A 25,592-nucleotide genomic window follows, 5' to 3' on the forward strand; every position below is an offset into this window, starting at 1 on the left:
CAAAGTACCTTGAAATCTTCATTTCCCCTACCATCGCTTATCAATGTCCCATTTCTGCTAAGGATAAGGGTGAACAGGGTGGGAGGACGTGACCTCCCTGCAGTGCCCATGTGTCTTGGGCATGGCTGTGAGGAGGTGACAGCACAAGGAGGTTTTGGCCCTTGCCACGCTGACCTGTTCCTGTGTGTTTTGTGGGAGGATGTGGATGGAAGGACTTCTCCTGCTGAGCCTGTCGGGGAATGGTGCCAACTCTCTGGTTGTGCTACTTGGCAAGTGCCTGAGCAAGGGCTGGGCTGGACAGGACAGAGCCTGCTGCAAAGGAGCTGCTCTGATGAGTAAGGAGAGACGACTTTTGGAAAGTCATCCCCAGGCTCGCAATAACTTAATTGTTTATGAGGATAAAACATTGCCAGAAGCTGTTCAGGTGCCTCCTTGCCTTATTCACAAAAAGGTTTTCTCTCCTTTCTCTGTGAAGCAGTTTCAAAAGAAAACGGCAAGGTTTCTTTCTGAGTTTTACACTGAGGACTGAGAGTTTCTCATTGAAGCTGGTTGGTGGTACAGATTCACCTGTCTCCTGGCTGGGAGGCACAAGGCATCATCCAGGAGGTCGTGACAATGCATCCAGTGATCTGTGTTATCACATCTCTTTGGCACAGTCCCTAAACTAGTAACACTTTCTCTTTTGTGTCCTTAAACCAGTGTATTTGGTGTTTGTGCTTGCAGTTTATGAACAGAGCTGTGCAGTATAACATCTGGGAAGGCATTTATTATTTGTTTGCCATCTGTAAGTTCTGTGTGGATCTCATTTTGTAGCGTAATGATAATTTAGTTTGAACTGTGCAGTGATTTCCTTGTGCAGGAGGAGCTCAGCCCTGGGCAGCACGTCAGGGAGCACAGGAATCACTCCTGTTTCCTGCTGTTACTGCTGGTTAGAAACAGAGCCTTCTGAGGGCAGTGTCTGTGCTTTTTGTGCAAAAGGCTTTAAATAGTTCTGATGTGACTTGTACAATTTCTACAAAACCTTTTCTGCGTGGGAGAAAAATTGGTACAAGTCGCAATTTCCGTGGGAGTTGCTTAAGTTCTTCTGCTTGCGTTGGTTCTCTTCCCAGCGAGCAGGGAATTACAAATAGCACATCACTGGTGGCCTTGAGGTTGCTGCTTCACTGCAGAGGTGAACATGGAGCAGAAGGGGGTTTTTCCCCCAGCTGTAATACTGAGGATTGTGAACTCTTTCATAGGTATGTCCTGAGTAAGTCTTCTCCTGAAAAAACCTGCTGTGCAGTACAGAGGACTGATGACAAGCCTGGGGTGCTGATAAAACACAGCTCAGCTCTGTTACCTTTGCCAAGTTGGCTCCTTGTCTTCTGCTGTCCTGGACTCAACTTCTCCCCTAACCACGCTGAGTGTCTTTTAACACCAGTCTGTTCCAGGAGATTGCTTCAAAGAGCGCTGAAGCTCCCGTAGGCTCTGGAAAGCCAGGTTTTGTGAAGTATTTCAAAGCCCACATTAGGCTTGGGAGCCATCGAGCTGTCAGCAGGGTGACATCAGTAGTGGATGGCAACACTTGTTCTAAGCCCTAATTGCCCTTTTTACAGACATCTTTTCTGCCTTTTGTGTTTCTGAAGTGTCTCAGACTGGGGCCTGCTGTTAGTGTCCCACCTGAGGAATCCTTTCTCCTTATATATCAGGGGCAGTGTGCAAAGGTGATCTTGCCCTGAAAGATGATGCTTTAGGTGAAGACTGTGGCAGGGACTGTCCAAGCAGGATGGACCCAAGTGGAGCAGCCATCTGAGTGTGGCACAGAGGATATCAGGCCAGTGATTGCTTTTTTTGTCCCTGTAGTGCATTACAGGCACTAAAGTCAGCATCTGCTGAATTTGTTATTAGAGTTACTTGGACTTTCCCAAAAATTTGGTGCCTTTCCTCCAAGGATTTTCTTTACTGCTTGAATCTCAGAGCTAGGGCTTTGTTGTGTGTGTGTATCATGGGTTTCTTTTCTGGATACTGATGCATCTGGAGTTAGGATTGGGGGCAGGTGATGCCAGGAGTGCCAGTAGCGTGTCTTGGCTGCACAGTGAGTGTCCCCACAGCTGGATTTGGCACAAGGCTCTTGTCTCCATGGATCTGCAGTTCTCCCAGCAGTGCTGATGGCCATCTCCTGCCCTCGCTCCTGCCCTGCGGGAGGTGCTGCCCTCCCTGCCTGACCTCCTTGTTCCACAAGAATGATCTGCTTTGCCACATTCTTCAGCCGTTCCAGCCCTTTGTATGGGAAATTACTTTCCCTAGTCCTACCAAGTTACATTTACAGCCCGTGGTTAATGGCCCAAAACAAGGCTCCCCTGGCCTTAGGAGAGAAGGTGGCCTCCTGGAAGGATGCACCTGATGGGAATCTGTTTAGTTCTGCTGCTCTTTCCTCTGCAGGCAGGTGGCTGAGAGCTGGTGATAAGGGAAAGTGATGGAATTGAGAAGATTTTTAACCTCTCAGCCCTCTTAGCTACACACTGCATTATCCACTAAAAATAGTTGCTAATTCCACCTTCTGGGGGAACCTCAAGCACAGGCTAAAGGATTGCTAATATTACTGGTTGGCTTCACTGATAAAGTTAACTGTGTGAAAGCTGTCTGTGAGTGCTGAATTCTTTCTCCTCCTCTGCAGCCTAACATCTTTTAACAATTGTCTTCTGTGTTGAGATTAGAATGGGAGGAGGAGAATTTATTTTTATCATTAATAATACTACTATTATTTTTTTAAGTGTCCTTAAGATAACTCAGTGTTTCTCTAGTTCAGGTTGTAAGAAACTGTGTAGCTTGAGAACCTTCAGAGGATTTATTTGTCAACAAGAGCTAGAAATGCTCAGTAAAATTTTTTTATGTGAGAATGGTTTGAGGAAACATGTTCAGTGTGCCCAATGAATTTATTGGTTTTTTGGCTTTAACTTTAGTATGGGTAGAGAACTCTGATCCATTTTAATTTAGGATCCTTTTCAAAATTCTGGTTTTTTTGAAACATCCAGAGCATGTTTGACATCTGGTTCAATTTCAGGGAAAAAGTTCTGAGAGAAACTTTGTCACTCAGGAGTGATGAGGGTATGACAGCACGGTCTAAATATTGGGATATGCTGCAGCCTTGGGAAGAGTCTTTCTGACTCCGTGCATCTGCTTTTCTGGAGCTTGGAAAACCTCATTTTTTACATCCCTGGCAGCAAAATGGAGAGGTGCCCAGAAATGTGCTTGAGCTTAGGGGGAAATCCAACTTTAACACAAGCTTTTGTAATTCTTGTACTTCTAAAAATGCAGTCAGAAAAGCCTTTGCTAAAGCAGTCAACCCCAAATAATGAAAATACATGGCAGGGCTTTTTACTCTATTAATTTCCCAGTCCTCATCCCTTAGAGGAAGGGAATAACTAACTAGGTTTGATATTTGTTTAAGTGGAGAAAGGAATAAAAAGTTCCTAGGCTCTTGCTCAGTTGAAGGACAAGCCAACATCTTTTTCAAAGCATGGAGCTGCTGGGATGCACGATGCCAGGGACTCTCCCATCCTGTCTTATCATATTCATCAACCATCCTGTTGACTAGAGAATTGTTTCTGGCTTTCTTCAAAGCCTCTAGGACTGTCTTATCAATTCTGAGAAAAGCAGGAACCCTCGAGTATGCAACAGGATGGCTGAATTGCAGAATCTGGAGTGTGTCTTGCTTTTTCCACGAACCACAGCGTCTCCAAGAAAACAACTGGAAGATGTCCTTAAAATACCAGTTGTTCTTCAGTACTTGAGAATTCTTTATTGTCCCTTTTTACAAACTTCTCTCCTCATGTGACTTCAGAAAGGGCAAAATCAAGGCATAAAGTGATGTCTGATTTCAACAGCATTACAGTTTCTTGCTTTGTGATTTGTAAGTCTTTGAGAGTTAACCATCATGCAACTCACAGAGAGTAGTTTTATGATTTCTTAATCTGTTTTGTACACTAATTTTCTTTTGGCTAACTGCTGAAGGGAGACATTTGTTTCTGCAGGGCATCAGCTGTGTCTGAACCACAAAGCTCAGGGTTAACGGAGTCCATAATTACCCAGATGCGTGGGCTTGTTCTATTCATCACCATTTAGAAATGTGGATCTGTCATCTTGACTTTCAAATCGAAAATGTAGTCATAGGTTAATCCCCTCTGCCTGCTCAGGTTGCACCTCTGCAGGCAGAGTGGCACCAGCACATGTTCTGCTTTTCAGTGTTTCTCTGTTTGTGTTGTTCCCAGTTATGCTTTGAATGTTTGCAGTACTTACATGGAAGGGGGGAAAGTTCTTAACCAACAGAATAATTTGGTCTAAATCACTTCCTTGCAAAAGAACAGAGAATGCATTCAGTGCTTTGAACCTCTCTTGTTCGTTGCTTTTTTCCTTTTTAAAGACAAGACAGTTTTCCTCACTCCCTGTTTCTCTCCCCTTACAGCATCAGCGAAAGCTTCCTCACTGTGAAAGGTGCAGCTCTCTTCCTGCCACGAGGAAATGGGTCATCCACTCCCAGGATCAGTCACAGGCGCAACAAACATGCAGGTAAATTGTGGTATCGATGGCTGGGGCTTGTGTGCTCCCTCTTGTTTCAGAGTCCACCTTCCTTGAGCTCATTCTCACCTGATGATACACGTTTGTCTGGTCCATGTGTGTATTATAGCCTGACCTGCCAGTCTCAACGCTGATAGGAAGGAAAGGTTTCAGAGGTCTCCTGTTCAAACAGGATCATCAAACAAATGAGTGACATCAGGGCAGCAGTCATGACATGGTGGAGACTTGAGAGTAACTGCCCCCCAAAATATCATCCTGTAATTGTAGTCTGAGAGAGGGAGGGGAGGGTTGCCTTCAAAGCCTTCATGCACTGCACTAGCACACCTGAGGTTGTGATACGGGGTGAGTAATGGTCCTTCCTAATCTGAGAGTAACCAGTTATGATGGAGGAAAGGGAGGAGACTTACCAGACTCACCTCTGTGTGGGGTGAGGAAACCTCTGAGCAAAGTCAGTGTGACTTCTCAGAGCTGTGAGCAGAGTGAGTAATACAGAGTCAGTTACAATTCCGCCTCCTTTATCTGCTGGAAGTTTGATTTGTGGTTTTGCTTTGACTCTCTTTGAACAGTCGCTCTGAATATTGTAACTCAAACATTTCAGGGTAGGGTATTTTTCATTGGCTATATGGTGCTTAATCACTGATGGAGTTTTACAGGCATCAGATAGTGTGGGGATTTTTCCCTTCCATAAAGCAATCAACAGGAAACAAAAATAAATTGAGACCTTCAGACTTGCAAATGAGACAGAGGTAGAAACAGAGACAGGAGTCAACGTGTTTTGCCAGAAAGTGACCAGGAAAAACGTGATTTGGTTTGGTTCCAGGTGTAGATCCCTTTGTACTTTGACACCATCAAACTGTCATCCACCTCTGCATCTGTCAGAGTTACGGATGTGATGACTGGCCACCTCAAAATCTGTTTGCAAACATATTTATAGAAAAAGTTTAAGTCAGAAGGCATTTAATTATATACTTCCACTCAAACATAGCACAAGTGGTACCCAAATTGCTTTGGTGAGATGCATTAATTACCAGTTGTCAAAAGAAAATGTTCTGATACTTAATTTAAAGCTGGCCTTTCTGGTCGAGAGTGAAGTGAAATGTCCTTTAGCATGAAAGTGGAGTCACCAGACTTTAAGAAGTTTCTCTTGGCCCATCTTGCTTTTTAATCTCTCCAAAGTCCATTGCTGAAGCCCTGGCACTGCTGCCTTGGCTTTGCCTTACTGAGGAGACCCACAGGGGAGTTTTCCTGGTGAACACCTGCAAGGCAGCACAGACAGCTGTTGAGTCTCTCTCCTTGCTGCTTCTGCTTGCTCCAGCTGATTTGCATGAGGTCTGGAGACCTTGGTGGAAAATAATTGCTTGTCTAATCAGCTCAGAGCTCTTGGAAGCCAGATTGCCAAGGAAGCAAATCCGGTGTGTTGTAATTGCTTACAGCGAGATGTTTGGTATTGCCGAGGCTGGCTTGCCTAAGGGGTGGGATTTTTGTTCTTAGAAGACCTATTTTATTCCTGTTTCTTCAGTTTACAGGGTGAGATTTAATGAGACGTCGGTACTTGTCCTTTCCTCAGCTTCCCTGCCTGTCAAGTGATGGGAATGCTCTAGTGACTTTTTTTATGGTGCTTGGAGTTTTCACTGAAGAGAGTCCCTTGTCTGAGTGTGCACCAGATTTCTGTGAATTTTTCTAATATCAGCAGACCAAGACACCAGAGGATCAGTGTGTCACCTTCCTGAGCAAAACATCTGCGCCACCAGAATTAATCAGTGATGTGGAGAGCGTGGCTGGCAGAGTGTGTGCAGCTGCCTCCTTTCTGGGACACTGATAATCCATGCTCAGCTTCCATCCCCATGTGTGACTTATCTCTGGCACACAAAATTAGAAGGGGGTAGAGAGCGGGCATAACTTTCCAGTATGGAATTGCTGCCTATGGATGCAATAGTATTTCAAGTGGCTCCAAGAGCATTTTCTAGGAAGGCTGACTGACCTTCCTGACCTGCCTTTTTAATTCATCAGAGGTGCTAGAATCCGGTGTGAAGAGTGAATGGGTAACAGGAAATCATTAATGCTCACACCCATTTCTCTAATCACATCTCCATAATAGGAATCATTGGCAGATTGACTAGATATGGTACCAGCTGTCCATGCTCCCCTCCCTGGGTGGTCCTGTGCCACCTGGCAAACTTCTGTGGGATGGTGGGCTTGCTTTTCCACAACAAACAACGTTGGAGGAGGCCAGAAAGGGATGTAACTTCCCTGGCGCTTTTGCCATCTCTGGAATACTGTGAATCACTTTTCAGATCCCACCCTCGCCCATGCTTTGCACCTTGCCTGCCAGCTCAAGGGAACAAAAGCATCTGCTCAGCGCAGGACAATGTGATAGGAAGCAGCAGCCCTGACATGAATGCCAGCAAAGCCAGCTCTTCACAGGCCAGGATGTGATATCTTTGTGCTGATTCTGGCATGTTAAAGCCTTTCCTTTGGTTTTTCTTAATCCAGGAAGTTTACAAAAATGCCTTGTGTGTTTGGGACTGAAAACGCTGCAAATTGATTAAAGCTGGCCAAGGAAGCAATCCTTTACTTTCCAGCTCTGGAGATCCCAAGGCTGGCACGGGAACAGGGAGGAGTGTGGTAAACTTTCTGAGGATGAAGGATAATGGAGCTCCTTGACTGAGCCTTGCAGAAAGGGTTGTCGTAGAAACTTCCTCTCTTCAAGTATTGAGATAATCCACTAGTCCAGGTGATTTTATTTTTTAAACTCCAGAAACTTTGTCTCTTAAGATGGTCCCTAAATTACTGGCAGCAAGAAGTAGGAACTGCTACATTTTGGAGAGGGGAAAAAGCTGAGGTGAAGCATCTTTGATTTCAGACTAAGACATGTGGATGCTTCATGAGTCAAATACTTGCTGAGCTCTTCCAGGCTGTGGGCAGGAGGTGCAGAGAGACCTTCACTTGTTGACTGACAGTTCTCGACGATTCCCACTGTGGTAATAGCTGCAGCTTGCTGGAACTGAGCAGTGCCATCAGGATTTTGCACTGCTGTTGACGTGGGGAGATCCTGTCATGGCACTCCCGGCAGAACAAGCATCTGATGGATGACTTTGCCTTCCTGAGTACCCTATCTCCATAAATAATTGCTATTTAGGGAGGCTCATGCCAGCCACTCCCAGTGCTGGGAACAATGTCCATGGGCAGGAAGCAGCTTCAGGTGCTTGTCGCCGGTGATACTTTGTGATTTCCCAGGCACTGCTGAGTGCCTCAGTGTTCCCACCCCCAGTTAAAAACGCATTCCCAGATCGCTGACTCATATTCCATATGCTGAAATGTGTTTCAAGGAGGAAGGAAGAAGAGAGCAGGGAATGCAGTGTCCTGTGTAACCCACTCCACGCTATGGGTCTCTATCCCATCCAGAGAGGGGCTGCACAGCCCTTCAGCCTTGCTCTTCCACCAGCTATAAAAATCATTTGGAAACCAGGTACTCTCACTGGGCAGCCTTTTCTTTCTTCCCCTTCCTTTTTTTTGGTATTTCTGGATGCTTCTCCATGTCCAAGGTTTTCCTTATTTCTGAGAATCTGAAATAACATGGGTTCTAGCACCACTGGTGAATCAGAAAGGGAGGTCGGGGAGATTAACCAGCCTTCCTAGAAAAGGTTCTTGTAGCTGATCCTGCTGAATATTTGCTCCCTGCAGTGTTGCCTAAACTCAGCTTCTTTGCTGTGGGGGAGTGGGAGAAGGTAGAAGAGTAAAAGCTCCTCTTCTTGCTGATCTGCGCCACCCACCTGGCAGCCCTGCACTCTCCTTTCTGGGAATGCTGATTAATTTGCCATGTAATGATTGAAAAAGCAGCCCCTTGCAGGAGGTGTTGCTGCTGGCTGGTACTCAGGGGGTGATGTTGGCTCTCTACATACCAGGAGTAGTGCTGAGAAGTCAGTGCAGCAGTGCTGACAGAAAAGCATCTCACTTGTCTTTGAAATGCTCGATGTTTTAGGAACCTGGGACACTTGTCTCTTCTTAATAAGACTTAAAATCACAGTCATGCAGTAAATTTAATTTTCTTTTATTTTTCCTCAGCTTTACCAGGAAAGGTGTTGCAAGCGTTTTCTAGGAAAAAATTATAAAAGTTTGATTTTTTCAGGTGGCAGTTCTTAGCTGCTTTTGGGCAGGGTTGGTACACAACTGTAGGTGGGCATGTGCTGCTCTAAGGTGGGACTAAATCTCACTCCAAAGAGAGGATACTTTTGCCTGGGTAGTAGTTCTGCACTGAGTAATAAGCTGGTGTAAAAGAAATGGCAGATTTCTGTTTTGGAGCATGTGGTAGAATGAGATGTTGAACCATGGGGTGGGGTCCATTTCTACCTAGTTTGACTTGTCTGTCAGAGGAGCTCTGAGTACCGAAACACTGTTCATTTCTGTTCAAAAGGGTAACAGAATTTAGCAGGAGAGAACACGGTAACACAGGAACAGGTGAGCACACAGAGCAAAGAGCAGCTGACTAAGAGATGACAAAACCCCCATCTCTGAGTAGGTGGGAGTGACAGTGACGACACTCCTGGTGACGTGTCAGGTTTCTCGGTGGACATTTGCTCTGGCTGGACAGCCAGGAGCTTGCATGTGATTTAAACTATTTTTGTGCATTCACCTTGCCCTCTTGCCCACAGGGGATCTCCAGCAGCACCTGCAGGCCATGTTCATCCTGCTCCGCCCAGAAGACAACATCAGACTGGTAGGTTGGCTTTCTGCTTATCTCCTGTGAACCAACGCAAAGGTTAAGCACCACTTGACAAATACACCTGTGTAACTCGGGAGCAGTGGTGTGTGTGTGTGTTGGAGTGGTTTTGTCAGCAGGTTTGGGGAGGCTTTGCAACCACAAAGGTAGAAAAGCAGCTAATTGTGAAAGGCCTGCTTTGGTTGTTCGGTGAGACAAATTGTATGGCTAGAAGGTTGTCTTTGAACCCAGTACTGAGTGTGCTCTCATAAAGTATTGTAACAGTTGCCAGAGAGGATGGGTAAATTATCTTGGTGTCCTGTTTAAATCAAGAGTAGGTGACTTACGTCTGACCAGTGTGAGCATCTGCCCTTCTATCAGAGTTCAGTTGTGTTCCTCACTCTGCTCTCCTGACTTGTGGCATGCCAAAAGGCCATGGCTGAACAGGTGGGAGCACGTAGGATCCCCATGTGGCCATGCACCTACGCTGAACCTTGGCCTTCTGCTTTCCTGGGCTGTTGCCTCCTATAATGATACAACAAAAACGAGGCATTGCTGTTCATAGCATTGGTGCACAGTCCTGAAGACCTCCGGAAGCCAAATGTGAGCAGTGAGGAATTTGCCTGGGACATGTTGAAGTGCTCTACAAGGCCAGGCATGACTGCACTATGTCCGCAGCTCTCATCACTCAGTAGCCTGAAGTTTCTTTCCTGTGTTTTCTTGGTGCATCTTAGCAACGTCTGCCCAAAGAAGGACTGCCAGCATCACAAGTGTTGTTCTGGCACCTCTGGTTTGCTGACTCCTCCTGAGCTGTGCTGGAGATGGACTGATTGTATGAGTATAGCTAGGAAACCGCCAAGGTTACTATGGAATGCTTTAGCTTCCCAAGTGACCACCAAAAATAATAGCCAAAGGACCCACTCCCCTAAACTTTGCCAGGCACACCTTGCTGTCACTAAAATTTCAGCGAAAGTGATGAGAATGAGGGTTCTCAATGCTTTTCAGAATTTGAGCCAGGGTTAGAACATTGGAAGCTATTGAACAAGGCATTGTTCAGCAGTATCACTGGCTACATTGTGTGATTTGGGACAAATTAGCCTTAACAGCTGAATAAGGACTTTGTGGGCTGAGACATAAACCCTTTTGTCCAGAGCTACATTTGGAATGCTGAAATCTTGCATGAGGTTAAGTTCGATAGTCTACTTGAATTTAATTGATTCTTGATGAACGAAGGGTGTGCAGGGCTGCAATGGACTCTCTCATAAAACAGCAGATACAAATGAGATTTGAAATATAAACAGTACTGAGAGAAATGCATTCTCTTCATTTTGTTGGCTGCTGTCATTCAGAGAGCAGGCTTCACAGCTCAGGGGGCAGCAGAGGAATCTAATCCTCTAAAAACCTACACTTAAAATTTGGAACAACTCTTGTTTCTGTTGGAGCTGTTGGCAGAGGTTTTTAGCCTTCCATGAAAGCAGGATTAGAGTCATAGTACCAGTGTAAGATCAGTAGGAAGGAGGAAAAGCAGTTAAGAATGCAAAGTGATTGAACATGTTCCTGTAGCTTAGCAGAGCTGGGAACTTGAAAGTTGGACGTGCTTTTTTTGTCTTCAAATCAATTATCTCCATGAGAAATGTGTTTTTGTATGAAACACCTACTATCGTGGAGCATGAAAGGTCAGTATGAACTTCTCAGAATGTGCTGTTCTTAAGGGCTGGTGAAATACCACATCATACTTCTAATGATACAAGAATGTAGCAGAAGATAAAGTTGGCTTGTGTTCAGGTGAGCCTAAAACTTAAGAAGAGTATGGCTGGCCCTGAAAGGACTACAGGGAATGACTTGTTTTGACCAGACTACAGATAACCTTCCCAAACTGAGGAGAAAGCCAGCTCTGTGTAGGTGAGCTGGTTGAGAAAGAACTTTCCACCTCATCACAGTTGCTGAAGCCAGGCCATCCTCCCTAGAGTGACTGGGATTTCAAATATCTTCATTTAAAAGGCATCAGAGCACTTGGTGTGCTCCTGCTGGCAGGTGAGCATGTGAATTAGCACTTCTTGGAAAGGTTAGAGATTCATTTGTGATTTGGTAGGCATGTTGGGGCTCTAATAGTAACTTTCAAAGTTGGCTGGTTTACAGTGTCCAATCTGCTGTTTTCTCCAGTAAATTTAGCAAAACAAGTTATCTGCCCCAGTCACGGTTCTTTACTTTGTGCTAAGGGTGTAAGTGTAAGTTGAACCAGAGATCCACACTAAGCTATGCCCTGTTTCTCTTAACTGGCCTCTGAAAATCCCACCCCACCAGCGTGTAGCTACGTGACCTTTGCTCACTGTTTGTCTCGCCCTGTTCTAAAGGGTCTTGCATCAAGACTTCCCATTACTCCTGGCCAAATGGGTTTAGCAAAGTATGTTAGATTTTGTTAATCCTCTTGCTGCTGGACTGTCCTCAAGAGAAGCAGAACAGAAACTCCTGTGTGGATGCCCCAGACATGGGGCAGCTGCATCCGTCTGCTCCCGTTTTAGGCAAGTCTGTGCTGCTTGTTGAGGTTTGGTTTTAACCACCAAGACCTTGGTGATTACTTGCTCTTCTAGGTTGAAGAGCACCTTTCTGTTTTCCCACAAGTGGTTAGTTCTAGAAACAACCATCTTGGGGAGGATTCGCACCTTGAAGGACTGACCAGTTTGATCCTCCATGTTTCCAAAGGAATCCCAGTGACTCAAGAAGCAAGAAGGAAAATAAGGCTGGTTTTAGCATGACTTAACCTAAGGAGATGGGGTGGGGCATAGTCTCTGGCTGTACAGAGCACGGCTGTCTGCTGGCATCAGCATTTGGGTAGTTTCTGTTGGTCTTTGGTCCCACTGGGCAAGTCTGGAAGACTCTATCAACACCATCTCCTGCCTGCACTTGCTATTCTGCCCCATCACCAGAGCTGCTGCTCCCTGCAATGCCACTGGGAAGCTTTCCCTGCCGCGTTCAGCATTCCCTGCCACAGAGCACTCCGTGGGGATGGCGAGCTCTGTTCAGCTGCCAGGCACTGGTTTAACCTTTGCTGTAGACTCCACCACGTCTTGTGGTCAAGATTTCCCAGCTGGTGGACAGGAGAGCTCTGAGGAGATCAGAGGGGGCTTCCTCTCAGCTGAGAGGTGCTGTTCTGACCTCAAGACTGAGTTGTAAACAACTAAAGGAGCATATTGGGAAAGGCAGCCTGCTCCTGAGAGATCTCACACAGTAGGTAATTTCGGAGCTTTTTTAAGGATGACTGTTTAAACTGGGGTCTCTGAGCCATGACCTGCTGTGAAGGCCACCAAGAGGTGTCTACACAAGCAGTGGCTCAGGAGGGCTTCTGGTGCTTGAGGAATTTGGGTTCAGTTTGTGGAGGATGTCAAACACCACTTCAAACTTCAACCACTGGGTTGCAAGGAATTCAGGAACTGGGTCCCGTTGCAGCAGGCAGGGATGTGTCCACAGCACGGTGCAAGGCTGGGCTGGGACGGCTCCTTCTCGCCTGTGTTTGCTCTCTGCAGGCCCTGCTCAAAGTTCAAGCAGCAGTTTAACAGTGTGGTAAAAACACTGAGGCCAGACAGAGTCTTGGGTTTGGATTGGGCCATCCAAAGTTAAGGTTTAGTATACAGAATTAAGACACTTCCTTTCTAGGGATGTCCTAGTTTCTCTGGTTGGGATCCTGTGACTAAAATAGCTGCAGACAGCTTGGAACAGAGTCCAAGAAGTGTTGCAAGTAAAGGATGCCTGCTGCATGTGTTGATAAGCAAAACTTTCAGTGCTGGGCTCCCTTCCCCAGGCTCCTCATTAACCAGCAGTCTGTCTGCAAAATTTCCTGGAGTCCCTTCAGTTCTCACTCCTTGTGGCTTCTGGAGGAGCAGCTCACCTCAGTGCAGCCTTCCAGGAGCTTCAGCATTGATCTGACACTCACAATTTTAAGTTCCACTGCTCTCTGAATGCTCTCAGTAGTATTTGATCTGGAGGATTTTGGGCTGAACACCAGTCCTCCTAGAGCTCTTTTGGCACTGGGGTACAAGTGAACGTGGCAGGAGCAACGAGGCACGATGACTTTCACCTTTCCTGGGCAATCTGAATCCAGTGAAGAATACAGCTTAATCATAGGGATATCTTTTCCTGCCAGGTGTACGGCAGGTGCACGGTTGCTTCTGCACCGGGGAACTTGCCAGAAGAATTCAAAGGGCCAACAGGAAACCACATTTGAATTAGATCCTGGTTTTCTGTCCAGCTGCCTGGGCAGCTGGTGGAAAGAGACTCATTGGAGCTGTTGTTGCGCACAGTAGTTTAAAGGAAAGCTCTGGTTCTTGGGGCAAAACCAAAAGTTGAAGGTTCAACACCCGTCTGTCTCACTGATGGTCCATGAAGCTCACTGGGCTGGGACCAGTCAGAGGGCTGAAGGTTGTTCAAAATCAGCCTTGGTGGGACAGAGCAGGGCCTGCAACCAGGTGTGCAGAGTGCACCAGGAGCATCCCAGCTGTTGAGGAAGGCACTGTGTGGGAGTAAAGCACTTCTTACCCAGCTGAGGAGCATGGGACATCCGTACGAGTCCAGACTGCATCACTGCTTCTGCGCCTGTCACTCAGCATGAAAAAGTGGTCTATAAAGGTAATAATGTGTGTTTTGCTGACTGCACTGCTGATCTCTTCCCCTTCTTTTCTTCAGGCTGTAAGACTGGAAAGTACCTACCAGAACCGCACTAGATACATGGTGGTGGTGTCCACCAATGGCAGACAAGACACGGAGGAGAGCATCGTCCTAGGAATGGATTTCTCTTCCAATGACAGGTACTCAGAGTGTCCAGGTGGGGAAGTCCTTGTGCTCACCCCCACATCAAGTTCAGTGTAGAAATCACTGTTTGGTGTCTTGTGTTTCCTGGGGATACGCTGCTTTAGCTTTTCTAGCCTAACATTTTTCTTGAGATCCAGAATTGCCTTTTTATTTCTTCAAAGGACATGATAAATGTGAACACAGCAGTGCAGGTCAGCATTTCCTCATTCTTCCAAGCCTCAGGCTTCTGTGAGGATGTTCAGTGCCTCTGAATGGTCAGGTCCCCAAGCCCTGCCATCTGCACACCAGAGACAGGGACAATTTGCATGCAAAGAAAGAAAAAGCTGCAATTAGAGAAGCTGGACCTCAGGGTTCAGGAGAGCAGGTAACAAGAAAGTGACTGTCAGGCAGCCCCTTGCCAAGGTCGTAGCACAAAGGCCTGATGGCAGTGTCAGGGTTGGTGATGGCAGATCTTGCACACCGTGTGCTGTCCCCAGGCAGCAGTGTGTCCTCAGGGTTTAGTGCTTCTGCTTCATTCATTTAAATTCCTGCTGACCTTTCCACAAGGCTCTGGAGTGTGGCTGGGAAGCAGCTTTTGCTGCTGGAGGGGCTGTAAGCCAGGAAACAACAACCCAGCAGCTTCAAGGGCAGAACCTTCATATTTAGAAGGGGACAGTGGGCACTTTGGAGAGGGCATGGGGGCACATGACTCTCTTAAAAAGAGCTTTAAGTAAATCTTGGTCTCTACTGCAAGACAATCAACTGGATATTCAACCAGTTTTGGAGGCTTCATACTTGTGCTTACTTCCAGCACAACTGCTACAGGTGTAAGTCTTGCTTTTGACACTAGTTGGAATAAATTACTTCCAGGTAGTTAGTAGGATCACTAGAAAATATTTTTGAACTATTTGGCTAAGAAATTGCCTTCCAAACATTGCCTGCTGGTCACAGCAGCCACCATGCTTGGTTTGGATGCTTAGCTTGGGTGATGCCTGTTAAAATGGGGGACCAGCTTGATGCCACCCCTGGCTCCTGTCTCTGCACGTGTGTGCACAGCTGTGGCTCAGAGATGCTCTTGCCTTGGGGCAAGAATAACTTGTCCTTGCACAGGTTGCTGTGAGCTTGGAACTCGTTGTTGGCTGTGATGTACCAGCACAGCCACCTTTGATAACTGAGAGCTCGCTGGTATTCAGTCTCTAATAACATAGCAGGGTCGTTTTAGCTTTCTGCTGGAGTTCCTGGGGTTCTGGATGGTCACTGTGATCTGCCCTCCCCGAGCCCACTCGGTATTTATAACTCCATGTAGACTTGTTGCTATGGTCTCTGATAAGCGCTCGCTGAACAGTATCACTAAAAATACCCCGGCCACCTTGGGAAGCCTTTTAAAAACATCTTTCCATGAGCTCATCTCATGTTGTCAACAGAAATAGCTGCGTGCTGCAGTGTCTCCTGGTGCTGGGCACCAGGCATGTACATTTCCAGGGCTCCCTGTCTGACCCTCCAAAGCCTGGTCTCGCCCTCTTCCCGCTCTTCTCGTGAGCTGGAGACTGGCAGGGGGGCTGGAAGTGGTGGAAATCTGGGAGCACCTGGTGCAAAGCATAAGAGCAGGAGGCAATTTAATTCTGTTCTTCAAGATGCTGCTTTGATTATGGAGCAGTTTTGCAGCTTTATGACATTCAGCTCTTTCAGTTTGACAACCTGGAGCAGGTTGTGTTGGGTTCCCCCGCCCCTGCCTTTTTTCCATCGCTTGGTTTCTGCTCTTAACTTGGCTTTTTGCTCAGCCTTACAGAAAACTGGTGGGACTGTGAGGGCAAAGAGAGCAAAGCAGCTGAGAAAGGAGTGGGATTGCCAGGGAGGTGTCTGTATGGGATGGCTGTTGTGCTCATTCTTGAGGTGTGGGAGGGTGAAGAAGGGTCAGGAGTCAACCACAGGTGATAGAGGCTGTGATTGCCAACCTACCATGCTGCCAGTCACCCTGCTATTGCACTGCTCTGCTCCCAGTCCCCAGCAGCTGTGGCTGAGGGACAAACAAGAAAATAAAGCTGTGGATTGCAAAATCAGAGCTAGAACCAAACCTCTTGAGCCTGAGAGGGATTAATCTGTAAAGAAAGCCTTGAAGACTGTGAGCCCCCTCTGACCTTCTGAACAAAGTTCAGTGTTTTGGGATCCTGTTTGCTCTTCTCCTGGGTGTGTTAACCCTTTAAGCTTGCTTGAAAGGATATTGCTGTACCCTGAATCCGGTTGGTGTTCCTTGCCAAGCCCCTGTAGAACAACATTGGCACCATTTGTCACTGAAGCAACAGTGGGATTTTTCATTTTCTTTTTTTTTTTTTAATGAATACAAAAATGTGCAACTATTGCCATGAAATCAGAATAATAACATGGAGCTGTAGTAGATAGACTGACTTTCTCTTTCTCACTGCAGTAGCACTTGTACGATGGGCTTGGTGCTGCCGCTCTGGAGTGACACCTTGATCCACCTGGATGGCGATGGGTGAGTGCTTCTGTGTGTTCTGTGCTAATACAACTTAGAACCAGGTGTATGGGGAAGGATTCCAGTGCTTGCAGAGCCCTTGCATGTCCAGCAGCCCTCCTCTGTTGACCTGTATTGGGTTAGTAGGCTCAAAGGCCCTCAATCGCAGTGGTTGTGGCAGGGAACGCCAATAATTGACTTATCTGTGAATAAACACGCACTGAGACCGTGGCTTATGTGTGTGTTTAAGCTGGAGTAAAGGAGCTTTTACTGGCGAGTGGGTGTGTAGTGAAAGCTCCTTAAAGGGATCCTATTATGTGTTCCTCCATCACGCTTGCAGCAGGCAGCACTCAGCCCAACATAAAGCAAGAATGATATTTCTCTGCCAAATAGACACCTGATTTGCAGACTCCCGTTTGTGCCAGTTACTCAGGCTGTCCAGTGCAGTGCGTGGAATGACTTTTCTTTCCTTGGTAGCTGCCCCAGGATCTCTTTAGCTGGATTCTGTTGCTCCCAGCTGTGGCACTGAATTTGTGTTGCCAAGGTAAACAGCACAGCCCAGCACTGTCCCACTGTCTTAGTTTCGTTCCCAAACAGCAGCTGCTTAAAAAAGTTATCTTAGAGCTTTTAGTGTGCTATTTTGATCTGTTTGCTAGCTGAACTCAGCAGTGTATGCATAGGGCTAGACCTTTGCTGTTCTAATGTGCTACAGACTATCAGTTATTAACTAAAAAGTGACTTTTGGGACACGTTTTTACTGTGCCTTTTTTCTTCTCACCAGAGGGTTCAGCGTATCAACAGATAACAGGGTGCACATATTCAAGCCCGTGTCTGTACAGGCAATGTGGTAAGTACTTACTACAAGCTATCCCAATGATCCTTTTTCCAGGTATTTTGGCTGCTTAAGCTCTTAAAAAGCAGGTGCTGCTTTACATTACTGGTACCTTGAGACCTACTTGAGCAGCCAAAAGTTTCCTTCAGAGACAGGGAAGGAAGTTTGATACCAAAGGAAAAAAGCCATGTAAGTGCTGGTGTACAGCAGCTTTGTCTCAGCTGAGGGCAAGGAAGGAATAGGGTAATTTTCCTTGCAAAGGGCTGCTGCTTTGAGCCCAAAGTCACATTGCTTTGAGTATATGTTTGAAATATTTTGAGACATGTTCATTGTGATAGAGGAAAGAGAAGCTGCATGCATTTTTCTTTCCTTTTAGGGTGGTTCATGTAGTGATCATGAAAGTATTTCTGGCTTGAGCTTCTTTGCATTGCAAAAATACATCGCCTGTCAGCGATGCTGCTGTCACCCCAATGATTTTGACTTGGATCCTTCTGATCCCAGTCAAAGATTTAAAATAAGCTAAAAATAGGAGAGGGGGATTTGTTTCTCAGCAGCAGCTGAAGAAACTTCTGATACCCTCGTGCAGTGAGAGAGGGCAGACACCTAAACATCTCAGTACAGTCCTGAGCCCTTGGTTGTGCATGTCTGATTCCTGGGTGTCCCTGCCCTGCATGCAGGGCAGCTGATGGCACAGTAGGAGCTGTCAGCACCCTGTCTTGGACACAAACTCTGTGCATCTTATTTAGGGCTTGGGTATTTGTAGCAGATTTTGGAACCAGAGACACGGGTGCCTCTGCCCTCTGAATTGTGGGCACCTTCACTGCTGTCCATGCTTGTTTTGGCATGCTCCAATTAAGACATACAAGCTCTGGCAGCGCTAGGAATCCACAGCCTTGCAGGACAGCCTCCTGCACAGTGCCAGGGGTTTGTACCAACTGATGGGACATGAGCAGCATCCTGGATTTGGCTGCTGTGTAGTGCTTGACACCAGCCTGAGGGAGAAATGATAAACCTACAAATATCATTCCCTTGCTAGGTCTGCTCTGCAGAGTTTGCATAAGGCTTGTGAAGTGGCACGGAGCAACAATTACTATCCAGGGAGCCTCTTCCTCACGTGGGTCAGTTACTATGAGAGCCATATCAACTCCGACCAGTCGTCAGTCAACGAGTGGAATGCCATGCAAGATGTCCAGTCCCACCGCCCTGACTCGCCTGCCCTCTTCACAGATGTGTAAGTTGGGCTGGCTCTGCTGAGCCAGTATGTGACTGTCCCCAAATGAGGAGAGAGTTTCCACAAGAGATTGCTCTTAATTAGGTATTAATAAGGAGAGGCTTCCTGTTCCATGTAATAAGTGGACTCTTGGTTAGGTAAACACCAGCACTGGAAGTTTAGCCCTCCTGGGGCTCCCTTGCATCTCTTGCAGCCTCTGTTTTCAGTTTAGTTGTTTACCTTGGGCTTTAGGCTTGCAGACCTTTGCTTCTGCAAGGTAAGTCCCGTGTTACTGGTGAGAGAGGTGTGGTGTACCTAAGCATTGTCCCTGCCGGTTTTGTCCTCTGGTTCCAGGCCTGGAAGGAACAGGTTTCTCTGGACTTTGTTCTTACACTGGCACGTGGCTTTGCACATGTTTAGATTAACGTGGTCTTTTTATCCTTACTCAGTTCATTTTGCTGTAAAGTGTTTATGTATGGACTTCAGAGCACGTGAGCTCCGAAACATCCTCATCTCGTCCACCTGAAACACCTTAGAATGAGGGCAAAGAGCAGTGCAGGTTTTTGTCATTCTGAGGAGCTCAGCAAGTGTGGAATGGGACAGTGTGTAGGTCCCACAATGCCTCCAGCTAAATGCTTGGGTATCAGGTGATAGATGGTCCAAAGCAGTGGCTGAGGTAAATGGGTAGATAATTTGGAAAGGCAGAATTTATAGGCTGTATCAACATACAAGGTTTACCACCCCTGTCATTAGTAACTGCTGATGGTGCTGATACCATATAACATGAAAGTAGTGTGTGACCAGATGTGGTGCCAAGTGTGAGGGTTTTCAGTTGCCCATTTTGTAATTACTTCACTGGCCCCAGCTGCTTTCCCAGGATAATAGTGCCTTTGGTTGATTAATGCTCCCAGATATTTCCTGTTGCTGGAGTCCAGTGAGTGAATAATGATGCTAAGCAGTTGTTCAGCTGTGAACAAGTCTTCACACTTGATTGTTTTTTAATGTACAAGGCGGGTGGCTGGAAAGTTTTGGCAAGCTGACAGATTAATATTTTCTTGTAGCTTTTCATATATAAATTTTATCTAACCCACCCTTTCCCTGGTGGCAACTTGAAATTTAATGATTTCCTGGGGACACTTAAACAGCATTCTCTTAATGGAGTCCTGAAATAGTGCATGAGGTTAAAAGAACCAGGAACTTTCATGATTTTTATTTGTGAACCACCAGTTGAACACTTGCAACGCCCGTGCCCTCGCCAACCTGGCAGCCTTCCAGGGAAAGGTGGTGGGAGATGTCACTGCTGGGTCCCTTCTAAAGATGCTGGGTGAGCCAGCCCTGTGCTGCTGCTCTGCTGCAGCTTCTCCTGGTGTTACTCAGGCTATTTTTGCAGCTGGTGATAAGGCCCCTGGCAGCAGAGGCGGGAGGAATGCAGAGGCTTAGCTGCCCTCGTCTCTCCATGTAAGGAGTTTTGGAGCTGTTACCTTTCCAAGAAAGGTAGGGAGAGGCTTAGATATTGCTCCAGAGGGTATAATGCAGCCATCCCAATTTAAATTTTACCAAATACCAGAGGTTCTCTGGATGACTACAATGGATTAGGAGCATTCAGTTGGTGTCTTTCATATACGACTGTGAATCTAAACTGGGCTTTACTGTCACCTGAATTCCCTCCAGCTGAGGACATGCCTGGGGGAAGTAGTGTGAGAGTCTGAGACCCTGTAGAGTATGCAGTCTGTACCTATTTTAAAAGTGTCATGAATCCAGTTTGTCTCCCCTCCCAGTGACTCTGTTGCTTTCTTCTGACAGCCCAACTGAGCGGGAACGCACGGAACGGCTGATTAAGACCAAATTAAGGGAGATCATGATGCAGAAAGATTTGGAGAACATCACCTCAAAAGAGGTAAGTGGTGAGGGGAGCAGCCCTGGAAGTGCTGTTGTGCAAACTGAAGAGCTCTGTGCTTCATGCCATGAAGAAACAAAAGCTTCACGTGACTTCCTTGTGTCCCTCCTCCCCATGCAGATACGCACGGAGCTGGAGATGCAGATGGTGTGTAACCTGCGGGAGTTCAAAGAGTTCATTGACAATGAAATGATAGTGATCCTTGGGCAGATGGACAGCCCCACACAGATATTTGATCATGTCTTTTTGGTGAGTCTTAACAGTGAAGACAAGAACACTCCTAATACCTCCATGAGTTGGTTGACACAGGGGCCTCTGGAGGAAGTTAAAGGAATTCTAAAGGAGAGATTGGTCGATCTGGGGTCACATACTCTTAAGCGAGACAGTAGTGAACAAGAGCAGCCTGGCTTTTTGGCTATGCTAAGCTTTGCCTTGTAGCACCAAGCTGTAGACCCTGTCCCTAGAGGATGAAAGGAAAAAAGTCTTAATTCTAACAGTTTTTCGGGGCTGTTTCCATTGATGTAAGACCAAGTTTTGTGGCTTTAACTGTCCAGGGTACCCACATGCCAAGTTCTTTTGTTTGGGAAAGGCATAACTACAGCAGAGAGGGAGGGAAGCTGTGTGACATCCAGGTGGAACGACGCTCTTGTAACACGGAAAGCTCTGAGCTCGTGTGATCCAGGAGGACCAGAGTAACATAACAAAGAATCCTGGAGATAAGTCACTTAAGGAAACATAAACATTTTGCTGTTTAATGTTTTGCTTGCTTAGTTGCTGCTGGGGCCTGTCTTAATTACTGCAGCTCCTTCTGATGAGTCAGCGTTCCGCTGGATTTCCCAGCCCCGGAGCCATGGACACAGGTTTGGTTGGGCTGTCTAGCCTGTGAGGTTGGCTCCACTTTAAACAAAGCCATTCCTCTTGGACCAGCTGGTCTTTCCAAATGGAGAGAGCCTCTCCCAGTCTCCGGCTCAGAAGGGATGGTCTCTATTAATGTGAGCACTCCCAGGATATCACGTTGGGGTAGAGCCAGGAAACTTGGAAGTACCTACGATGTAATGGATTTTTTTTTGCAGACTATGTGTTACAAGGGGAGAGAGAGACCTGTTACAGGCTTATGGTACTGGCCAAAAGCTGCACAGGCAGCTGGATCTACTGCAGGGCTTGGAGTCTTGGCTCCGAGCGCATTTAATAGGGAGAAAACCTTTCAAAAAAGGCTTGCAGGCAGCACCAAGGAGAAGTGCTGTGGTTAGAGTGTGGAATAAAAGTATTTGCAGAGCAGCTGCTATGGTGAGGAGCAGTGCTGCTGGGGCTGGGCACCAGCTTTGCTCAGGAGCATGTGTGCTGCAAGGCAGGGTTGTGTTGTGAGGGCTCCGAAAGGCAAGGAGCTGTTTCCTTCCAGGTCGAGGCAAGAACCCTGTGGGATCCCACTTAGGGAGTGCTAAAACAACTAAGCAGGAAATAAGAGACCTAATGATGTTGGTAATTATGGATCAAAGGACAGGAGAAAAGGCTTTCACCCCTGCAGCATTGTTCTCTGTACCTGTGGAAACTGATGGTTCCCAGGCCTGAATTAAATTGTTCTTCCTTGACTAGAAAGAGACAACATTAAACTGAGTCTGGGCCTTGGTAAATACAATCATTTTCATCTGGATCATCTTTCCATTTGGGAGCCTTTTTAGGGCCGGGAAGCAGAGAACTTGTACACCTTAAATTTTGAAGGCAACCTTTGAGTGGTTTTGTCCTCAGTCAGGTTTGTGTTTGAGTAGAAAGCAAGCAGCTTGGAGGCCCTGTGTGTGCTGCAGAGGACAGGGTTACCTAGCCAGGGTTAGTTAAATGTGTTCATTTCTCTGCTCACACAGGCTTTGAACGTGGGGAGAAGAGCTGTAACCCAAGTGAGCTTAGGTGTTGCTGCCTTTGATGTCGAGATGGGTGTTTCGTGTATAAGGAGCACCTGGATGGTTTTTAAATGCAGGCAGTTTCTCCTCTGTGGAGCAGAGCTGGCAGCAGCCTCCAGGGAAAGGGTGGAGTGGTCCTGTCTTGCTGAGGTTGATTTGTCAGCGGTTTGCAGGAAGTGCCAACACACAGTCCTGGGCTCTTGTTGGCAGAGCTGCTTCTTGTTTCAGAAGGGATCTGGTTAATGGGGTGAGAGAAGGTGCTGAACATCAGTCCTGGTTACCAGTTGTGTACCCCTATGCTCAAAGGACCCCCAGCTCTTCAACCTTTTGCTGGTCAGCTTCCTCCTCTGGTTCACTGGTGACCATCCCTCCCTCCACCAGTTGTCTGGCCATGCCTTCCTTCTGCCTGATGTGTCCCTTTGCATGTTTTCCCTGCAGGGCTCAGAATGGAATGCCTCCAATTTGGAAGATTTGCAGAACAGAGGGTGAGTAGCTTCAGGCCATCAGTTTAAAAGCAAGAGCCTGGCTTTAACCAACAAACTCTATTCCATACCTGCTGTGTAACCTGAGTCTTACTAAAGGGTTTGCAGATCCAAACAAGCTCTTGTTTCCTCTAGACTCCTTGTCCCACGAACAGGCACCCTAAAGTAGAAGAATCTTCCTCCGACCTTGACTAATGTCCCCAAGGCAAACAAAGGAAGGCAGCAAGCTCATAGCTATAAGTAGTAAAAAGCTGCAATTACTGAACTGGATGCTGCATAGTTGGCTCCGTGCCCTCGGCCCCAGCCCGTTGTTCTGGACTGATTACAGAGGCACTTCGGACCTCCAGGCTGTGGCAGGAAGGAAAATGTGGAGAAGAGCATTTGGTGCTCTGAGTGGGGCCCAGTAGGAAGTAAAGTCCTGCAGCTCTCAGGCCGAGCACTGATGAGGTCCTCTGGTTCTTGCCATTCCTACTTTTCAAGCTTAGAGTGTCCTTTCTCCAGACCAGGTGGATATAAGCATCGGGATTGTGCAATTAAATAATTATTCATGGGTTTGGCTTATTTGTGCCAATCCAGTGGAAAAAACTAATCATGCTGCTGAATTGATAGTGTAATTCTATACCTCAGAAATTCAGCCTGGCAAAATTGACTCTTCTTGTTGAGCTCAGGCTTTGCTGTGGTTTCCTTGAGTCTGACAGGTCCTACTTGATTGCCAGTGATCTCATACCTGCTTGGGAAAAGGGGTGTCACTCCCTTGCAGCGCCCTTGTTCTGCCTGATATCCCAGCACGAGTGCATTTCATAAGCATCTTACAAGTAACCCTCAGGGCTAAAAATACTGAGTGCAGTGTACATAAATACCACACGCTTTCTCTAGCAGTTTCCTTTCCAGAAAATTTAGGGATAAGAAATAAATCCTCCCCAGTGGCTCATTGTCTGTTACATCTCTCTAGTTATTTTATGCATTTGTTTATCTTTGGTGTTACTTGGGGGCTTAGTGTTCATCTTCCCGTGGTTTTGGTACAGCAGGAGGAGAGATTCACAAAGGGGCTTGGAGAAAAGTGTGCAAACACTAATTGCAGGAGCTCCTGTGGCATAAGTGTTGCTGACACATAGCATAGAGGTGGTGGGCAGTGTGACCTGACATAGTGCAGAGGAAGTTTATATCCATGGATCCCTGTTATCAGGCTCTACACTGCCCAGCAAAACCTATTGTCTGTGTTAGCTGCTGCTTCCTTGCATTAAGTCCTGGTTTCCCAGGAATTTTGTTCAAGAGTGCACTTCCAAATGCCCTTAGCAAAGCAAGGCAAGGCTGCAGTGTAGCAGTGGGACATCTCTCTGAACTGGCTGTGTTTCTCTCTGTGTTCCCATGCAGGGTGCGGTATATTTTGAATGTGACTCGAGAAATAGATAATTTCTTCCCTGGGCTCTTCGAATACCACAATATTCGGGTTTATGATGAAGAAGCTACAGATCTTCTGGCTTACTGGAATGATACCTACAAATTCATCTCCAAGGCAAAGTAAGTCTTTTCAGAAAACACAACACACACGTTTAGAAGATATATACTAAGCATTTTGTTTTCCTGCTGATTTTCCGAACTGCTTTTCCTCCTTGCCTACCTAGCATCAGAGCATTTTCATTTTGTGGTTTGCAGTAGAACAACATCTCCGTGCTAGAGGCTGCCCTGAACTGCTCAGTATCTCTTTGGGATGTGTTTCTAAGTTGTGACACCACGTTTGTGGTACAGGTTCTCTTTTTACTTGGAATACTGCTTGATGCCAGTGGGCCATTTGGGCTGAGCTCAAGGGTGCTACATTAGTCTTCAAGGGTTTTCCTGTATCTCTGTGTTTATCCACTTTGCAATAACAACTTCAGAAGAGCTGTTGTAACAAAATCTGTTGCAAATATTAATTAGACCTTGTTCTTCAGTTTCTTTGTGTGTCTTGCTCCAGTTTGTAAATTGGATTATCAGATCACATCCCAGACTCCAGCTGCGGCCACAGTGTTGAAAATACATTTGATAATACTCTGGTAAAGAAGTTGCTGCTTTCTTAAGCTTGTCATATGTTTTCTGTTTAATGATCCTCTTTTGTTCTTTCTCTCACTTCAGGAAAAATGGTTCTAAATGCCTGGTGCACTGCAAGATGGGAGTGAGCCGCTCAGCATCCACGGTGATTGCCTATGCCATGAAGGAATATGGCTGGAACCTGGACAGGGCTTACGACTACGTGAAGGAACGGCGCACCGTCACCAAGCCCAATCCCAGCTTCATGCGGCAGCTGGAGGAGTACCAAGGGATCCTGCTGGCCAGGTGAGTGGAAGGAATGATCCTGATTGTCCATGTTAAGGCATGACACTTCAATGGTTGACTCTGTTCTTATAGTCAGAGCTTGTATCACTGCGTTGTGCAAGCTCGGGATCTTAGGAAGGGTAGCACTCTGTTCTCAGGGTTATCAACTGAGCCTGGGAAGACGGGTGTAACAAGGAGCTTTCAGGAGGCTGCTTGACTTCTAGGATGTTTGGTTTTTGGAAAGTAGCATCCCATGAAGTGTTATCTGAGTGCAACATTCAAGAGCTATGCAGGCTCCAACAGAGATAAATGATATCCCTGTTGCTTGTAACATCACTTGGCAGGGAACTTGCTTTGTCTCCTCACAGTTCCCTGTTGAGCATGCCCCTCCTCAGCAGCTGGTCTGGTTTTATTTAGATCCCTTTGGTAAGTGTTGGTGTGAGGGGAGGGGACAGGATGTTCTGTGCATT

General features: G+C 46.6%; 1 protein-coding gene across 3 annotated transcripts in view; it reads left to right on the plus strand.

The window, feature by feature from the left end:
• The window catches only part of SSH2 (slingshot protein phosphatase 2), an 88,216-nt gene that overhangs the window by 53,768 nt on the left and 8,856 nt on the right, over window positions 1–25,592 (plus strand). For all 3 annotated transcript variants that reach the window (XM_048324336.1, XM_048324339.1, XM_048324337.1), the window contains 11 exons: window positions 4,445–4,548; window positions 9,210–9,274; window positions 13,937–14,058; window positions 16,467–16,535; window positions 17,296–17,361; window positions 18,383–18,577; window positions 20,360–20,453; window positions 20,574–20,702; window positions 22,787–22,833; window positions 24,205–24,351; window positions 24,943–25,143. In XM_048324336.1, coding sequence (XP_048180293.1) covers window positions 4,445–4,548; window positions 9,210–9,274; window positions 13,937–14,058; window positions 16,467–16,535; window positions 17,296–17,361; window positions 18,383–18,577; window positions 20,360–20,453; window positions 20,574–20,702; window positions 22,787–22,833; window positions 24,205–24,351; window positions 24,943–25,143 — 1,239 coding nt within the window. The remainder of the gene's footprint in view (window positions 1–4,444; window positions 4,549–9,209; window positions 9,275–13,936; window positions 14,059–16,466; window positions 16,536–17,295; window positions 17,362–18,382; window positions 18,578–20,359; window positions 20,454–20,573; window positions 20,703–22,786; window positions 22,834–24,204; window positions 24,352–24,942; window positions 25,144–25,592) is intronic.

Source organism: Corvus hawaiiensis, chromosome 20 (assembly GCF_020740725.1).
Source record: "Corvus hawaiiensis isolate bCorHaw1 chromosome 20, bCorHaw1.pri.cur, whole genome shotgun sequence".
NCBI classification, from domain to species: Eukaryota; Metazoa; Chordata; class Aves; order Passeriformes; family Corvidae; genus Corvus; species Corvus hawaiiensis.